Genomic DNA, 16631 nt, shown 5'->3' on the forward strand with positions numbered 1-16631 from the left:
TTTTTTTAAGCAAGGAAGTAACATCAAGAAATATATATTTGGAATGTCAATTAAGTATATGATTGGAGGTAGGGAAACTAGTTAAGGGATTGTGACTGTAGTCCTAGTGAGAACCTGCTGGGATGATGCCAGTAGAAAGGTATAAAATGGGATAGATGTGAGGTAAAGAATTTTGGATTTAGAATTAGAAGGGATCTTAAAAGTCATCTACCTTCTTCCCATTTTACGTATGAGGAAACTGAGACCCATGGGTTAAACAACTTAGCCATGTTCACCCAGGAATTAGAACTAGGATATAAACCAAGGTCTTTTTACTGCAAATCTAACAGTTTTCCCACTCAATACTCTTAGTAACTAATTCAGTTTCTTTTAAAGCCAGAATTTATACAGTGATTTTAAGATTTGTGAAGCATTTTGCAAATATCTCATTTTATCCTTATAATAACCTTGGGAGGTAGGGGCCATTATTATCCCCATTTTATGGATGAGGGCAGACAGATTATAATTTGTCCAGAGTCACCTATTTAGACTCAAGTCTTCCTGATGCCAAGTCCAGCACAGCTGTATCCACTGGGTTACCTCATTGGTTTTTTTTATACATACACAACCAAACACCCATGTGCACATATACATATATATAAGCACCTGTATCATGTCTGGGCCACAGATTGTATTCTCAACTTTGTCCTTTCCAACAACCACAAGGGATTGCTTTTCTTTTCTTCATTTTCTTAAAGGCTGATCTTGCTTCAGTCTGGTCAATTCCCATTTCCCTAATTTCTTGGTGCCAGATGTCTCTTGTGGTGATCTGGCCACTTCTGTGTTAAATGGGCTTTGCTTTCTTTGCCCCAAAGCCTTTCATATCACAATCTTAAGTATAAAAAAAGACCCTATCTTGAGGTATGTTGATTTTTCTAATTTGGTTTGTCATATGCCTACCTTTAAGTGATAAAATTACAGGTTGACATATGACATGTGACATGACATGGGTAGTTGCAGTATTTTGCTCTGAGTCTTTGTTTGACTTGCTTAACTAGCTAAGAATATTGTTTCATCAATTTTTTGACTTGCTAGTTTATTTTCCAACCATTGTCTATTCTGAGGAAATTGCTGGATAAGAATTCTAGTTATCTATTCTGTCTTGCAGTCACATAACATTTTTATCTGCTGCATTAATTGCTGGTTAACTATACAGCAGCGTGTATATTTACTATATATATATATATACACACACATACTTTACCATATTAATTTGATATGTTGCTAAACAATTGGTTTGAAGATCATGTCTTTCAAGGTCATTATAAAAGTAACCCAACTTTTTGGTACCAAAACCTAATTAAAATTATCTAGGAATTCTTGTATTGCTTTAGTATTATTAAGTATCTACTGAGTATGGAGTATTGAGCTAGCTACTAGAAAACACAAATCTTTTTGAGTTAAATACTTAAAGGGGGGAAAATAAAGAGTACATATTTCCTTTAATAAATTTGTGCTCTAATATCTCTCTGTGATATAGAGGGAAGGAATTTTGGATTTGTTCAAAGAGCATAAGCTCTGGCAGTGTCTACCATGTCAAAAAGAGTTCAGATGTGAGTCTAGTGACAGATTTGGTGTTTGTCCTAAGGATCAACCTAGCTATACCCAGAGAAGTATATCCACCTAAAGGGGCCAGCTGATAATTTTATTCTTTGGCCACAACTACTCATGAAAAGTTTATTAAGGTGTGGAGGGGTTGTCTTCTGTATGGATTGTCTTCTGTATGGATGAAGGATATACCTGTAAGGATGAAATCACAAATACTTGGGGGATTGAAGTAATATAACCTGCTTTAAGATAATGAGAAAATATTAATAAGTAGATTTGACTCTGTAAAAAGAACATTACTATATGATTTTAGAAAGTCACCCACTTCAATATCTACAGGATGAGTCACTTTGTGAAAACCTAATAGATATTTACAGTTCTGAAATCCGAATTCTTATCAAAAATTACTTTCTCTTTGGCCCAGATTTATGTCTGTTGGCTATTGTTTGTATTCTTGGGTCAGCAGACTACTTCCTGAAATCAGCACTTTCTTAAGTTCTAGTCAGAAAGAGGTCTTTCTTTCCATGTCTATTTATTATTGCTTCATAGACACTTATTCAGATGAGTGACAATTTTTTTTCTCTTTCCTGGTTAGCTAGCACTGGAATAGGAGCATAGAGTTCTAAGGGATTTTGTATGTCACTGAATCTGTGAACTGAAGAGGTTGGAAGACATGACCTCTGAAGTACCTTTCACCTTTAAATCCGTAGTCCTGTCTTTTAGTCCAGAGCAGTAATGGAGGAGATGTGAAAACAAGAGGGCCCCAAATTGGCCTTGCTGGAATGGGGGCAAAGTCGATGAAAGAGAGGGTGATATGATTATTACAGGAATGAGACTGCCCACACTTCTGCCTTCTCATTCATATATGCACACATACATTTCTGTATATAGAAAGAGTTTATTTGTATCCAGACTCAGGTACTGGAAGAGAGATCTGAGAAATGGGGACCAGAATTGAAGCAACTAAGTCAATGCTATCCCTGCCATTATTTGAAGAATGAGTTGAAAGAGATAATTGGATTTCTGCCACAATCTTCCATCTACTTTCATTGCATCCCTGGAAGGTTAGGACCTGGCCTCTCTTTTCCTTTTCCCATTCTCCCCAATTCAACAAGGTTTGTGACCATTCCCCCTTCCACTGTAGCATCCCGTGACCTAGACCTGACCATATGCTTTAATTAGCACTAATATTTAATGAAAATATGAAGCTGTCTCTTAGATCTTCTCCCCTTAGTGGGTGGAGAGAGGGAGAGGAAAAATCGGAACAGAAATGAGTGCAAGGGATAATGTTGTAAAAAATTACCCTGGCATGGGTTCTGTCAATAAAAAGTTATTTAAAAAAAAAAAAAAATCTTATCCCCTTCACAAACTCTTATCTATACTTCACGAAGCTATCTATATTCTTTAATCCCTCTGCTGTCTTCCACATGTTTGAGTCCCTAGCAATCTGGTTTTTAAACCCTCCACTAAACTGAAATTACCTTCTCCAAAAGTGCCAATGATGCTTACTTGCTAGTTTCAGTATATTTTTAGCCCTCATTTTTTTTGATTTTCCTATAACTTCTTGACTGTGTTAATAGTGCCCCTCTCCTCTCCTGAGAGTAGATATTTTCTCCATCCTCAGATTTTGAGATACATAACTTTTCTTCTGCTTTTCTTTTTGTCTGCCTGATTCTTCTCAGTCTCCTTGACTTCTCTTTAATGCAGAAATAGACCTCAAAGCAACTCTACACTTTCTCTCTTGATGATCCCATCAATTCCTTTGGATTCAACTGTTGTCTTTAAGCTGATGATTTCCAGATCAATGTATCGAATCCTGATCTTTCTCATGAATGTCAGGCTCACATCATCAATTAATTGCCTATTGGACAGTACCATTAAATAACTCATGTGCATCTCAAGCTTAACATGTCTGAGACAGAACTTATTATCTTTGTTCTTAAAACCATCCTTTCTCCACAGTACTATTGAAAAAAAAAATACCATCTATCTTTCCAAACACCCAGATTTACAATCTTAGTAAAAACACCTGCCCTTCTCCTCCCTCCCTGCTCAGATCTACTGACTTGCCAAGTCTTGTCAGTGCCATCTCCACATCTCTCCCATCTGCCCCTTTCTCTTCCTCTGGAAGGTTACCACTCTCACTCAATTCCTCCATGTGTTTCGCCTCAGTTATTTCAGTAGCCTCTTAGTTCCATTTTAACCTTTCCCTCGCTACATCATCCTCTACATAGCTGCCATTGAATCTTCTTAAAGCACCAGTGTGGCGGTGTTTCTCTCTTTGATGGAGGACCTTCATTAGCTTAGTTCCCATTACCTTTCATTCTATTTTGCAGCAAAACTGATCTACATGCTAGTCTCCAATCTTGACCTATTTCCAGCTCATCTGTGCAAGCCTTTTTTCCACGCCTGGAACATTCTCTAATTCTCTTTCTTCAAGACTCAGTTCTTCCAGAAAGTCTATGCTGATTCCCTTAATTGTTAGTGTCTTCTCCCTCCTTAGAATGCTAAATAAATTCTTTTCTGAGTACATGTTATATCTCATCAGTAGAAGGTAAACTCATTGAAAAGTGGGACTGTTATTTAATTTTGTCTTTGTATTACCAGCTTATTTTGATGCAATGAATTGCATAAAGCAAGAACTTAATAAATTTTTGTTGGAATGTATTAGAAGTGGCCAAATGATCCTCAAGGGTGAGCTCCTCTACCCAGGTCATATCAGCTTCTTAAATTTAAGGGCACCTTTCCTTCCTTGTGCCCCTGGTGAGAAAATTCCTAATTGTGTCTCTGGTCTAACCCAACTAGCATCTTCATTTTACAAGTGAGGAAACTAAAGTCCAAAGGCAGGCTTTGGCTTGCTTAATGCTTTAGAGCTAGTGAGTAAGAACAGAGATTTAACTTGGTTCTAATTCCTGGGTCAGACAACATTTACATAAATGTTTGCCGTATACCATACATTGTGCTGAATGTTTTACTGTCATTATTTCATTTGAATCCCACAAAAATCTTGGACAGTAGATGCTATTATTATCTCCATTTAATAGACGAAGAAACTAAGGCAGATAGCTTAAATGACTTGCCCAGAATCTAATATACCCAACTAACATTCAACTGAGGCCAAAGATGAATTCAGATTTTCCTCACTCCAAACCCTGCATTATGGCCACTCCAAGTTACTATCTCTAGATTAAGTTCACTTTTTAAAAATTTTAACTAGCTCCCCTGAACTTGGCATGATAGGAAGGGATCTATTGTTACTGTTTATTTCCTACTAGTATTTGTTGCCATTTTTTTCGTACAAACCTAACCTTCTGCCTCATCTCATCTTTTTCTCTGTCCTTTGTAGTAAGTATTCGTTACTTTTCAGTTACTGATGTCGGTTGAAGTCAGCTGGAATCTAGCAATTTAGAACCCATTCAGAAATTTGTATTTCAATTTTATATTCTTTCACTTTCTATATATACACTAGAAGACTGAATTTGGAGGCAAAATTTGAACTCAGGTCTCCTTCCTCATCCTGTCTTCTGAGGTCTAGCAACAATATCAACCACATCAAGTTAGGGCTACTTCTCTTGGTCATCTCCTGGCTGTTTGACTATGAGCAAATCTCTTTAATTCTTTAATCAAGTCACTTTACAGTCTTGCTTTGTCCATCGGTGAAATAAGAATGACACTTACACTGCTGCATGGTTCTGCAGGTTTCACTCTTAATCAGTTTATACAAGTCTTCCCATATTTCTCTGAATTCCTGATATCTTATTATTGTAATATTCTATTATACTCATATCAAAGTTAATTTCATAACCCTTTAAGTACTATATTTCAGTATGAAGTTAATGCTATTATTATTTCATGCTTCTTCCCTATCTTTTACATATGTTGAATGTTTTTGCCTTAATGAAATTCCTAGATTTTGGGGAAACTGCTCCTGTTGCAGCCAGTTTGTCTTGTCCAGGTCTAAAGAACTGCCTATTTGCAATCTATTGGCAAGACAAGGCCCTTCGAACCTGAGAAGCATTTTTTTTTGTACTTGGGTTGTAAAATAAACAAGTTTGAGCTCTGTTTGAAGTTGAAATCTGTTTTAAAAATCAGTTGTAAGAGTTTTATCAGTTAAACTCTGTGTTCATTCCCCCTTGATATGGAGGTTTTAATTACTTGGCAGTGGTGCAAAAAATTCTTGAGTTGGCCATGTAGTTTGTGTTAGAATACTTGCCTTTGACCCTCACCCTCAATTCCTGTACCTGTCTCAGTTGGGTTGGGTTGGCAGCTCCCCAACATGCCCTAACTGACTGCAGAAGTAACAGAATGTGTTTGTCCTGTGGTCTATTGGGATTGGCAGGACATTATTCATGGTTAAAGTGTAATGGGTGAGAGAAAGAAAACACTACATTTCATAGGCTTTTCAATGCAGGAATCCCCTATTTCCCATATTATGCATTATGAAATCAGTCCCCTATTGTTTGTGGCTATCAGTTTTTATAATCATAATACTCTCTTAGAATTGAATACCACCTTGTAGTTATAAAGAGGAAAGGGACCTGAAAAGCCATCAAATCCAGGTCCTTCATTCTAAAGAAAAACAAACAAATTTGAGAGAGACATACCATTGGCCTAGATTGTTACAAGAGTCTGCATAAAAATTAAGGATTTCAACAGATAAATCTTCAGAGGCAATTAAGTACACAATGGATTATCTGTTTATATAATAAAATTATATTTGTGAGGCCTTTCAGATAAACTTGATAAAAATCCTTCCTTTTCTTCCCCTCTCCTTTTCCTGTTTGCCTTCCAATTTTAGCTAAATTAGTTTTCTTTGTGCAAAAGTTTTTAATTTCAGGTAATCAAAACTATCTACTTGATCCCATCCATCTTTTGTTGAGTCATAAATTCTTTCCTTATCCATTGATCTGACAAGTATATTTTTCCATGTTTCCCTAATTTACTAATATCACCCTTTATACCATTTTTTAGTTATCTTTGCCAATCTGCTGAGTGTGAAATAAAGGCTTGTTGTTGTTTTGATTTGCATTTCTCCTATTATTAGTGATTTGAAACATTCTTTCATGTTACAAATACTTTGTAGGTTTTCTTTTGAGAACTATTTGTTCATATCCTTTATCCATTTATCTCTTAATGGCTATAAGTTCTATATATTAATTATTTATATATCTTGGATACAAAACTCTTATAAGAGAAATTTAATAGGGAGATTCTCCCCCCCCCCCCCCCGCAATAAACCATTTCCTTCTTATGCTAGACACATTTATTTTGTCTGTCAGAAAGCTTTTCACTTTCACATAATTCAAGCCACTTGTTTTATCTTTTGCAAAAGATCTTTTGTATCTCTTGTTTGGTTAATAATACATCTCCTACCTGTAGATGTGAAAGTTATATAATTTGCTTTTCTTCAGATGTTTTAATAATTTTCTCATTAATATTGAGGTCAGTCATGAATCCATTTAGAATGTTATGTAAATGATGGTCTAAACCTGTTTGCCAGACTGCTTTTCAGGTTTTTGTGTAGTTTTTATGAAATAGAGACCTTTATCCCTCCAGGGTCATTCTTGTTTTCTATTTTATCAAAAACTGCGTTGTTGAGTTCCATCTTTTTAAAAAATCACCTTTTTGTCTGTTCTGTTCTATTCATTGTTTTTCCTATTTTTTGACTAATACCAGATGGTTTTGGTAACTACATTTATTTGGTACAATGGATAGGTCACTGACCTTGGAATCAGGAGGAGCTGAGTTCCAGTCTGGCTTCAGATACCAGCTGTGTGACCCTGGGAAAGTAACTTAATACTGATTGCCTCTCCTTAGAAATGCCTCCCCCCCCAAAAAAAAAATGACAACAACTATTGCTTTACAATATAGTTTGAGATCTGAAAGTGCTATTCACCTTTCATCCTTAGTTCTTTTCATTATTTGCCTTTATATTCTTGATCTTTTTGGTTAAAATGAATTTTGTAATTATTTTTATCAAGTTATTTATATGTAACTGCTTGGTAATTTGATTGGTATAATATCGAAAGTATAACTTAACTCTGGAAATATTGTTTTTCTTACTGATGCAGATTAGCTAGGGCTACTGACTGTTCTTCCTTCTGCTTAAGTAGGAATTTTTTTTTTTACTTCTTTATACTTTGAGATTTCTCTTTCTGTTTTTGCTTTGTGTGTTTTGTTATTATATAAAAATGTTACTGATTTTTTTTGAGGGCTTATTTAAAACTATTGTCTCAATATCCTTGCTGATTTCCTAGGATTTTCCAAATATCCCATCATATCATCATCAATTAGATATATTTTCTCTTTGCCTGTCTCTTATTCCTTTTTCTTGTATTATTGCTGTTGCTTATATTTCTAGAATTATGTCATATCATAGTGGGGGAAAGTAGGCATCTTTTTCATATTTCATATATACTCTTGCTCTGAAAATCAAAATCTGTTTAAAAAAATGATTTCTAATGTGTCTTAGAAGTCTACATCTATGATCTTCTGATCTTTTACCTCATTGACCAACATGGGAATAATTAATTATAACTGCCCACTTTAGGGGTTGATCAATTTCTTTGTCTCTGTTTCTGTTTCCTGTGTGTGTGTGTGTGTGTGTGTGTGTGTGTGTGTGTGTGTGTGTGTGTGTGTGTCTTGTCTGTCTGTCTCTGTCTGTTTGTATTTAATAGGTTTCTCTGTCTGTATCCTTTGGAGTTTTCAGCTGCCAAAATTTGAGTCATTCTGGCTCATCTCACTCCCTTCAATTCCAACTAGAAGCTGTTAAATAGCTTTAATGAATTGCTTTCCTTGTGCTTTGGTCCATTTCCTTTAGAGTAATTTTTCTTTGTAGAGCTTCTTGATACAGTGACTGGATCCATTCCAAAATAAAAAATCTTTCAAATAGGAAATAAAACTTGGAAATTATATGAGACTATTCTATTAGAAGTATGACTTGACTTCTCATGCCCAAAATTCTTTTGTTTAGAATGTCTTGTTTGGATTAATTTGTTAAACCTCATAAAATTAATCCTTTAAATGAGAAGAAATCTTATTAAGCAGTTTGGATACATTTTTAAAGTTTTAACTCAATTTTTTTTTTCTTTTGATGGCTTCTTCTGTGCTACTACTAGTCACTTTTTTTTGGTCAATTCTTTTCCAATGTGTTATTTAGGGTAATTTTAGCATCCATCAACTAGTACTTATTAATAATCTTAATGTTCATGTTATTGAAGCATATATATTGTATGATACTTAGGATACTTAAGAAATTTGACTAGAAGAAAAGTCATTTTTTAATTTAACTCCTTGTGATCAAAAGATCATTTATACATGAAGAAAAGAAGTAAACAAGCATTTATTAAGAACACACTGTATATCAGATTCTTTTAAAATTATTTTTTCATTTGATCCTCACAATAGCCTTAGAAGGTAGGTACTATTATTATTTTCTTTTTGCAGTTGAGGAAACTAAATAACTTGCCCAGAGTCACACAGCTAATAAGTTTCTGAGGCCTTCTGAGGATTTGAACCTAGCCTGTCTTGATTCAAGCCCAATATTTCTATCTACTGTGTACCTAATTGCCTCAGAAGATTATCTGTTTTCAGGTTGTAATGTAAGCATATATGACTTCTGAAATAGTCTAATAGGTTTTGAAATAAAGTATCAAAAAAAGATTTTTCTTAGAAGTTTAGATTATTGAATTTCTTTTGGTTCTTTAATAATGGAATTTCACCTCCTTAAAAGGTATTTCTGATTTTTGAATTGTGTCAAAATAAATACATCACAGTCTGCTCATCTTCCTTTCCACATAGCTATTCTTATTTCTATTGCCTTACCTCCTTCACTCTCTCCTAATCATTATATCTCTTTATCTGAAATCAAAACATTGTCTTTTTCAACAATTATATTCAGATATAATTTTTTTTACCTATTTTAATTTCTTTTATTATTACTTTATATTTATTTGTGAGTATGCCTTCCCTTTACTTAGTAGACCATTATAAAAGAAATTGAAAGAATTTCTTAGAACAAAGCAATATATGTCTGACAATATGTGCACTATGCTACTCCCAGCTTCCCAAAGTCAAGCTTGGTAGGGCAATTTTCAACTTAAAAAAAAAAATAATGGCACCTCTTATTCAATCAGTTTTCTGATGTATCCCTCCTTCTTTCCCTTCTAGAGAGTTATCCCTTATGTGAGAAATAAAAGTGGTGGAGATAAATGAATTTTAGGAGAACTAAACAGCACACCAAAAGTCTGATGTTATATGTAATTTTCCATAAAGAAGATAGAGAGGTGCATTTTCCTTGTGTCTAGTTTTGTTATTATTGTTTCTGTCTTTGTTATTGTCATTGTTTATATTGTTTTCCTCATCTTTCTTGTTTTTTTCTTTTTCTTTTTTCCTGAGGCAGTTGGGGTTAAGTGACTTGCCCAGGGTCACACATCCAGGACGTTTTAAATATCTAAGGTCAGATTTGAACTCAGGTTCTCCTGACTTCAGGACTGGTACTCCATTTACTTTGCCACCTAGCTGCTCCTTCCTCATCTTTCTCAATCCACTTCACATCAGTTCACATAAATTTTCCCATAATTTTTTGAATTTTTCATAGTCATCATTTAAGTACTATGTTATTGTATAATGTTCATGTATCACAATTTAAGGGAGATTTGAGTTCAAATCCAGCCTCAGACTCTAATACATGCCTGTGTGAATGTAAGCAAGATACTTAACCTCTCTTCTCCTTTGGTTCCTTATTTGTAAAGTGAGGACAATAATAACACCTATGTCTCTGGCCAGTTGTGAGGATCAAATAAAATAATATTTGTAAAGGACTTAGCATAGTACCTGGTACATGATAGGTTCTATATACATGTTAACTGTTGTTATTATTGTCATAACTGCTCAAAATTGTATCTTTTTTTCATATGGGAATAACTCTAAAAATCTCTAATTAAGAGCTGATGTAAACAAATCAGTGTAGAGTAGCACCACAAGCAAATCAAACAAATTCAGTATCAGTATCCTTGGGATGCTATGACAACTTGTCTTTTTTTTTTTTTTAAATTCTCCTTTCAGAAAGAAATTTTGAGAAGAAATCATCATTTATAGGATTCCTACAGAAAGATATTTTGTAGGAATCCTGTAAATGATGATCTTCTCCCCAAACCATACCTCATTCAGATGGCCCTATTGAAATCTCTCCAGAGGCAATTAAATGTTTATCCTCTCATGAAACGTTTTAAAATACATCTAACAAGTTCCCAGGGAATATAGTTCATTTTTAGAAATTCTCATCACAGTCAATTAAGCCAATCTTTTTGTTCCTTTTACTCTAATTGCTTCAGATTTTCAGCAGTCTTAGAGATAGCTGCTTTTGTCTAGGCATTAATATGACTGTTATGTAGACACATCTATCCTGTATTTCTAGGCTACTGGAATTTAAGTATGAATTACAAGTTGTCATGTAAATTGGTTGCAAGTATACTACTTTAGTATAGAGTAGATACTTAGAATGGAGAATCAGAACAAATGGGAAAAATCATGATAGAGAAAAAAACAAAAACAAAAAAGGGTAAAAATAACACAATAATCTATATTCAGATTCCATAGTTCTTTCTCTGGATGTTGCTAGCATTTTCCATCATCATGAGTCATTTAGAATTGTCTTAGATTATTGTATTGCTGAAAAGAGCAAAGTATATCAAAATGATTATCTGCAAATGTTGCTGTTACTGTTTACAATGTCCTTCTGTTTCTTTCTTCAGTCAGCATAGGTTTATGTAAGTTTTTCCAGGTTTTTCTGAAGTCTGCCTGCTCATCATTTCTTATAGAACAATAATATAACATTACTTTTGGATTCCATAATTTATTCTGCCATTCCCCAATTGATGGGTATCTCCTTGATTTCTAGTTCTTTGCCACCACAAAGAGAACTGCCATAAACATTTTTGTACATGTAGATCTTTTCCTCTCTTTTTAATGATTTCTTTGGAATACAGATCTATTAGAGATACTGTTGGTTCAAAGGTGTGCACAATTTTATAGCCCTTTGGGAAAGTAATTCAGCTCCTTAACAGGGGAAGTCTAGCACCTCATGAGGCAGCTGCCCATTCTGCTTTTGGAGAGTTCTAATTGATCAATTCTACCCCTTATTCTGACTTTTGCTCTCTGCCTTGAAGCAGACCTCACAGTCCTTCAGATATTTATAGACAGCGGTTGTGTCCCCGTTGAGTCTTCTCTTGTTCCATATTCAAAATCCCCATTTACATTAGTTGATTTTCACATAGCTTCATCTCGAGGCCCTTTACCATCTTAGCTGTCATTTTCTAGACACCTTCAGCTTGTCTATCCTCTTCCAAAAACATGTCTGGAAGTGAACACCATGCTATAGTCGATTTCCACAGGGCATGACCAAAGGCACTGATAATATCTTCTTTCTTATTCTGAATACTAAACCTTTCTCAAGACATTCAAATATCACATTTGCTTCTATTTCTTTTTCTTTCTTTCTTTTTTTTTTTTCTTTTTTTTTTTTTTTTTGGTCTACCTTGTATACACTGTTGACTAATATTGAACTTGAACTCTAGAAAAATCCTCAAAGTGATCTGTCTTCTTCCTTTAGATATTCACTTTCAAGGTTCAGCATGGAAAGTGTTATAGGTGGATCTGGATTGAGGATTCTGTGATGTACTAAGGATAAAAAATTCATCCTGCATGTGAATGGTCTGGTGGGAAGTGAATTTGAATTTGAATCTTAACTGTGAGTCTTAGGTTGCCTTGGACAAATCACTACCTCTAAGCCTTAGTTTCTTTTTCTGTAAAATAAAGGAATTACTTTGTAAATTCTTTTCTAGCTCTAAATCCAAAGAAAAAGACTTATGGATTAGATTGCACTTAAAAATAATACTCTTAGATTCTGTAGACTTATTTAAAGATTTCCATATATGTGGGATTTTTTTTTCTTCTATGGCATGGAATATTCAATAGTTTGGATGATTAATTAGACATGGTAAGTTAGAGGGAGAGAGAAATATCAAAGATCAAGCTAAAGTTTCAATTACTGGAGATGAGTTGAATAGTGGTACCTTGAATAGAAATGAGGAAAATAGCAAGAACATATATAGGAAAATTATAACATGCTTAGTGTTAGACATGTTGTATTTGCAGTGCCCATAAGATATTCAGGTGAAGAGGTTTTGCTCGCAATTGAATGAATATGTAAGCCTGGAGCTCAGGAGAGTGGTCAGGGATAGAGATGCAAGTTAAAAAATGTTACAATGAGGTGATTCAAGGTAATTCCAATAGACTTGTGATGAAAAGAGCCACCCTCATCCAGAGAAAAAATTATGGAGATTGAATGTGGTTTTCATCCCTTTTTTTTTGATGGTTTGTTTGTGGGCTTTTTTTTCCCCTCCTTTTGATCCAAATTTGTGTATATGTGTGTGTGTGCACAGCATGACAAATATGGAAATATGTTTAGAATTGCTTATGTTTAACCTATATTGGATTGATTGCTGTCTAGGGGATGGGTGAGGAAAAGAGAGAGAAAAACATTTGGAGCACAAGGTTTTGCATCTTTGCATGTATTTGGAAAAATAAAAGGCAATAAAAAATAAAGAAAACATTTTAACATGGTCACAGTACAATGATGTTTGAAATGTGCCTAAAAAGTAATTTAGAAGTATGCCATTGGTAGGTTTTTAGACAGTATAGGCACAGTACTGAATCATTATCTTCTAAAAAGTACTTAATAAAAGGTAATATCACTGATTTTTCACACAATTCTTATAAATATGTAGAAAAAACTCACCAAATTATTATATAGAGAAAAACAAATTACAACCTTGAATAACAGTTCTCTTGTTTCTCAAGGCATTGAGCATACAGACATTAATATGGTATTTAATGATATTATTCTTTTTTATCATTGTTAATATAGTTTACTAAACTGCCTTACTCCAGTGATGGTCCACATAAATGTCTCCGATCTGTAGGTTTGCAAATCTATCAACAGTATTTTGCTCCTGTTTTCAGCCATGAATATGGTTGATCTCAGATAATGTATTGAATTGAAAGGTTGTACAGTAGCAGCCATGATTATGTCTCTCCTAGACTTTCAATCTAAATGTCACCAATTCTTGCTGAAAGACTTTTCTAGATACAAAATTATGAAACATGATAAAAAAGAAAATTAGGAAGTGTGGTGTTTCTGAAGCCAAAAGAGGAGGGCAGGATGTAAGCCTTTTTAGAGAATTTGACAAGCAATTATTAAGCTCCTGCTCTGCCTATAGTGCTGTACAAGGTTCTGCAGCCCCTCACCTTGAATTTTAGATGTGGGCAAAGATCAATGGTTTCAATTATTAAGAGGTCAAAAAAAGGGCATTTTCAGTTAAATTAAGCCCAATTATGAGGGCTTAAAAATGGGGGTTTTTAATGAAGTTCATTTAACTTCAGCTCCGTTTCCCAATCTGTACTTCTAGTGTAGACAAGTTTTTCAACCTTTTGAAGTAGAGGTGGGAGATGAGACAGAAGTAAAAGGTAAAAAAGGCAAAAGGTTAGAAGGCTTTCTTAGGACTAGGGAGATGTGGGATTAATTAATTAATTAATCACATGGTGTTAATTACCTTCTCAGGTGAATATCTATATAAATTTTCAAATTGTGCATTGAATTTTCTACAACCATCTAATTAATTCATTCTGTGGTAGCATTCTCTGATTGAAAACCTAGTTTGTGTTTGGGGATTTAGGGGATTACCTGGGAGTAAATGTTTAAAGTCATAAGAATAATTTGATAGGGGTAGCTAGGTGGTACAGTGATAGAATGCCTCCTGAAGTTGAGAAGAATCTTGGCCTCCTTTTATTATCTTTGTGACCCTGGGTAAGTCATTTAACCCTGTGTCACAATTTCCTTATCTGTAAAATGAGCTGAAAAGGAAAATAGCAAATCATTCCAGTATTTTTGCCAAGAAAACTCCAAATGGGATCATGAATAGTCGAACATGCCTGAAATGACAAAAGAACAAGATGATTTGGAAGTCTTACCTTGTATTTGTGCACAGCCATTAAACTCTAATGTAATCTTTTCTTTCAACCAACAGTGAGGGTTCCCTATTTCATTGACTTGAAAAAGCCACAGGACCAGGGCTTAAATCACACGTATAATTACTACCTCCAGCCAGAAGAAGGAGTAACTATTGGAGTCTGGTAAGTAGAAGATTTTGTTCTTCGGTGGTTGAGTTGCTAGAATTTTTCTGCAAGACTTTTAATGAAATTTGGGAGGCAGCATGGTGCAGTAAAAAGATTTGGAGTGAGGGATGCTGGGTTCATATCTCAACCATGACATTCACTCATTCACTCTTGAATAAGTCAACCTCTCTAGATTTCAATTCCTTATTTGAAAAATGAAGACAATATTTATAAATAATACTAACATCAGATCAGTTGTTGTGAATTTCAAAAGAAGTAATGAATGTAAAGTTCCTGACAAATTTCAATGTTCTCTTTAAATGTTAAGTATTAATAATCATATCAACAAACTCAGGCTGTTGCAGCATGTCACCTCTGAGGTCCCTTGCAGCTTTAAATCTGTGACCTTATGTTAATCTTCCACGTGATCTGGATGCCCTGAATAATGGAGCTCCACTTTGATCCTGCACATAATTGTACCAGTATCATTGTTTATCCTTATTAAAATTTTTGTGATGTCCTGTTATATTTGAAGCACAAAAATCTCATCTACAGATGACAATATAATGTACATAGACTCTTGAAGATTGCACTAGAAAGCATGTACTCGTTACCTGGGACTTCAGTATGATATTGCCACCATTATTAGAAGTGCCATTCTATTATTAAAATTTAAACTTTTCCTCTGAATCCTAAGACACACCCCACATACACCCTCCAACTGAAGTCTCACTAGTACCAGTAGTATAAAAATTCCCCAGAAAAAAATCGTGGGCTCCTTGCAGATCTGAGGGGAGGGGCCCGGCAGAGAGGGGATTCATTTGCCTCCTGCTGCCTCCTGCCTTCAGGATCCCTTGCTGCTTTGTCTACCCTATGAGTGAGGGATGTTTGGCACTCAGTAGTAATGGCTAGCTCCTCTCTACAGATGTTGCTCATCAGCTACCCATTTCTGCTGCGCCAAATACTTCGGATATATAGACCTGGTCTTATGCCGCATGTCTTCAGTGACTTTCTGTTGCCTGCTGAGTAAAATTTTGACTTCTTTGTTTGGCTTGCATGGCTTTCCACCATCTTAATGTCCCCTTTGTCTTTCTTGCCTTCGTTTCTATTACTTACTGTTTGACAAACTGTGCTTTTTTCTGTGTATCTTTTCACACTATTCTCTCTACCTGGAAGTCCCTCTGCTTTCTTTGAACCCATTGAAAGTTTACCTATTTCTGTAGCCCTGCTTAAGTGCCACCAATGCAGGAAGGCCTGCTCCTTCCAGTTGTTAAGGGGAGATTGTCCTTGAACTTAACATGTACTTTGCTTGCATTTTCTAATGTGAACATTATTTATCATAATTATTTGTATATATATTGTATCCATGATCTATTACACATTAAATTTAAATCCCTCATTTTGCCAATGAGAGAAAACTGAGGCGAGAGCAGTTAGTGTCATCTAGTTACCCTAGCTATGTTAGGGAGCAGAGAGAGACAGACAAAAAAATTTGTGTTTTTCCCACAGAGTCTATCTAACATAATGTTTTGCATACAATATATGCTTAATAAATGTTGTTACTGAATTTCAGTATCTGAAATAATTAAGATTTTGTCATCTTATTGACAATTGCTGATGGTTTATATCTAAAATAAGTGAGGATTCTCAAGAAAGGACAAGGAATCATAAACAAGTATTGATGCTGGAATTGCAGAGAATAATAGCTGAGTCAATCCTATCATTTATTTTCAGATAATTCGGTATTTTTTCTTAATGAAGAGAATCTTGAGCTTGCAAATGTCAGAGCTAGTGATGTCCTTAGAGATTACCTAGCCCAATCTTCATATTTTATAGATGAAAAACAAAGGATAAAATGGGTTGTGTAT

General features: G+C 34.7%; 1 protein-coding gene across 4 annotated transcripts in view; it reads left to right on the plus strand.

Annotated features, from left to right (window-relative positions):
• ABHD12 (abhydrolase domain containing 12, lysophospholipase) overlaps positions 1-16631 on the plus strand; it is a 130128-nt gene that overhangs the window by 60555 nt on the left and 52942 nt on the right. For all 4 annotated transcript variants that reach the window (XM_051975823.1, XM_051975821.1, XM_051975822.1 and 1 more), the window contains one exon: positions 14676-14781. In XM_051975823.1, coding sequence (XP_051831783.1) covers positions 14676-14781 — 106 coding nt within the window. The remainder of the gene's footprint in view (positions 1-14675; positions 14782-16631) is intronic.

This window comes from Antechinus flavipes, chromosome 2 (genome assembly GCF_016432865.1).
Source record: "Antechinus flavipes isolate AdamAnt ecotype Samford, QLD, Australia chromosome 2, AdamAnt_v2, whole genome shotgun sequence".
Lineage (NCBI taxonomy): Eukaryota > Metazoa > Chordata > Mammalia > Dasyuromorphia > Dasyuridae > Antechinus > Antechinus flavipes.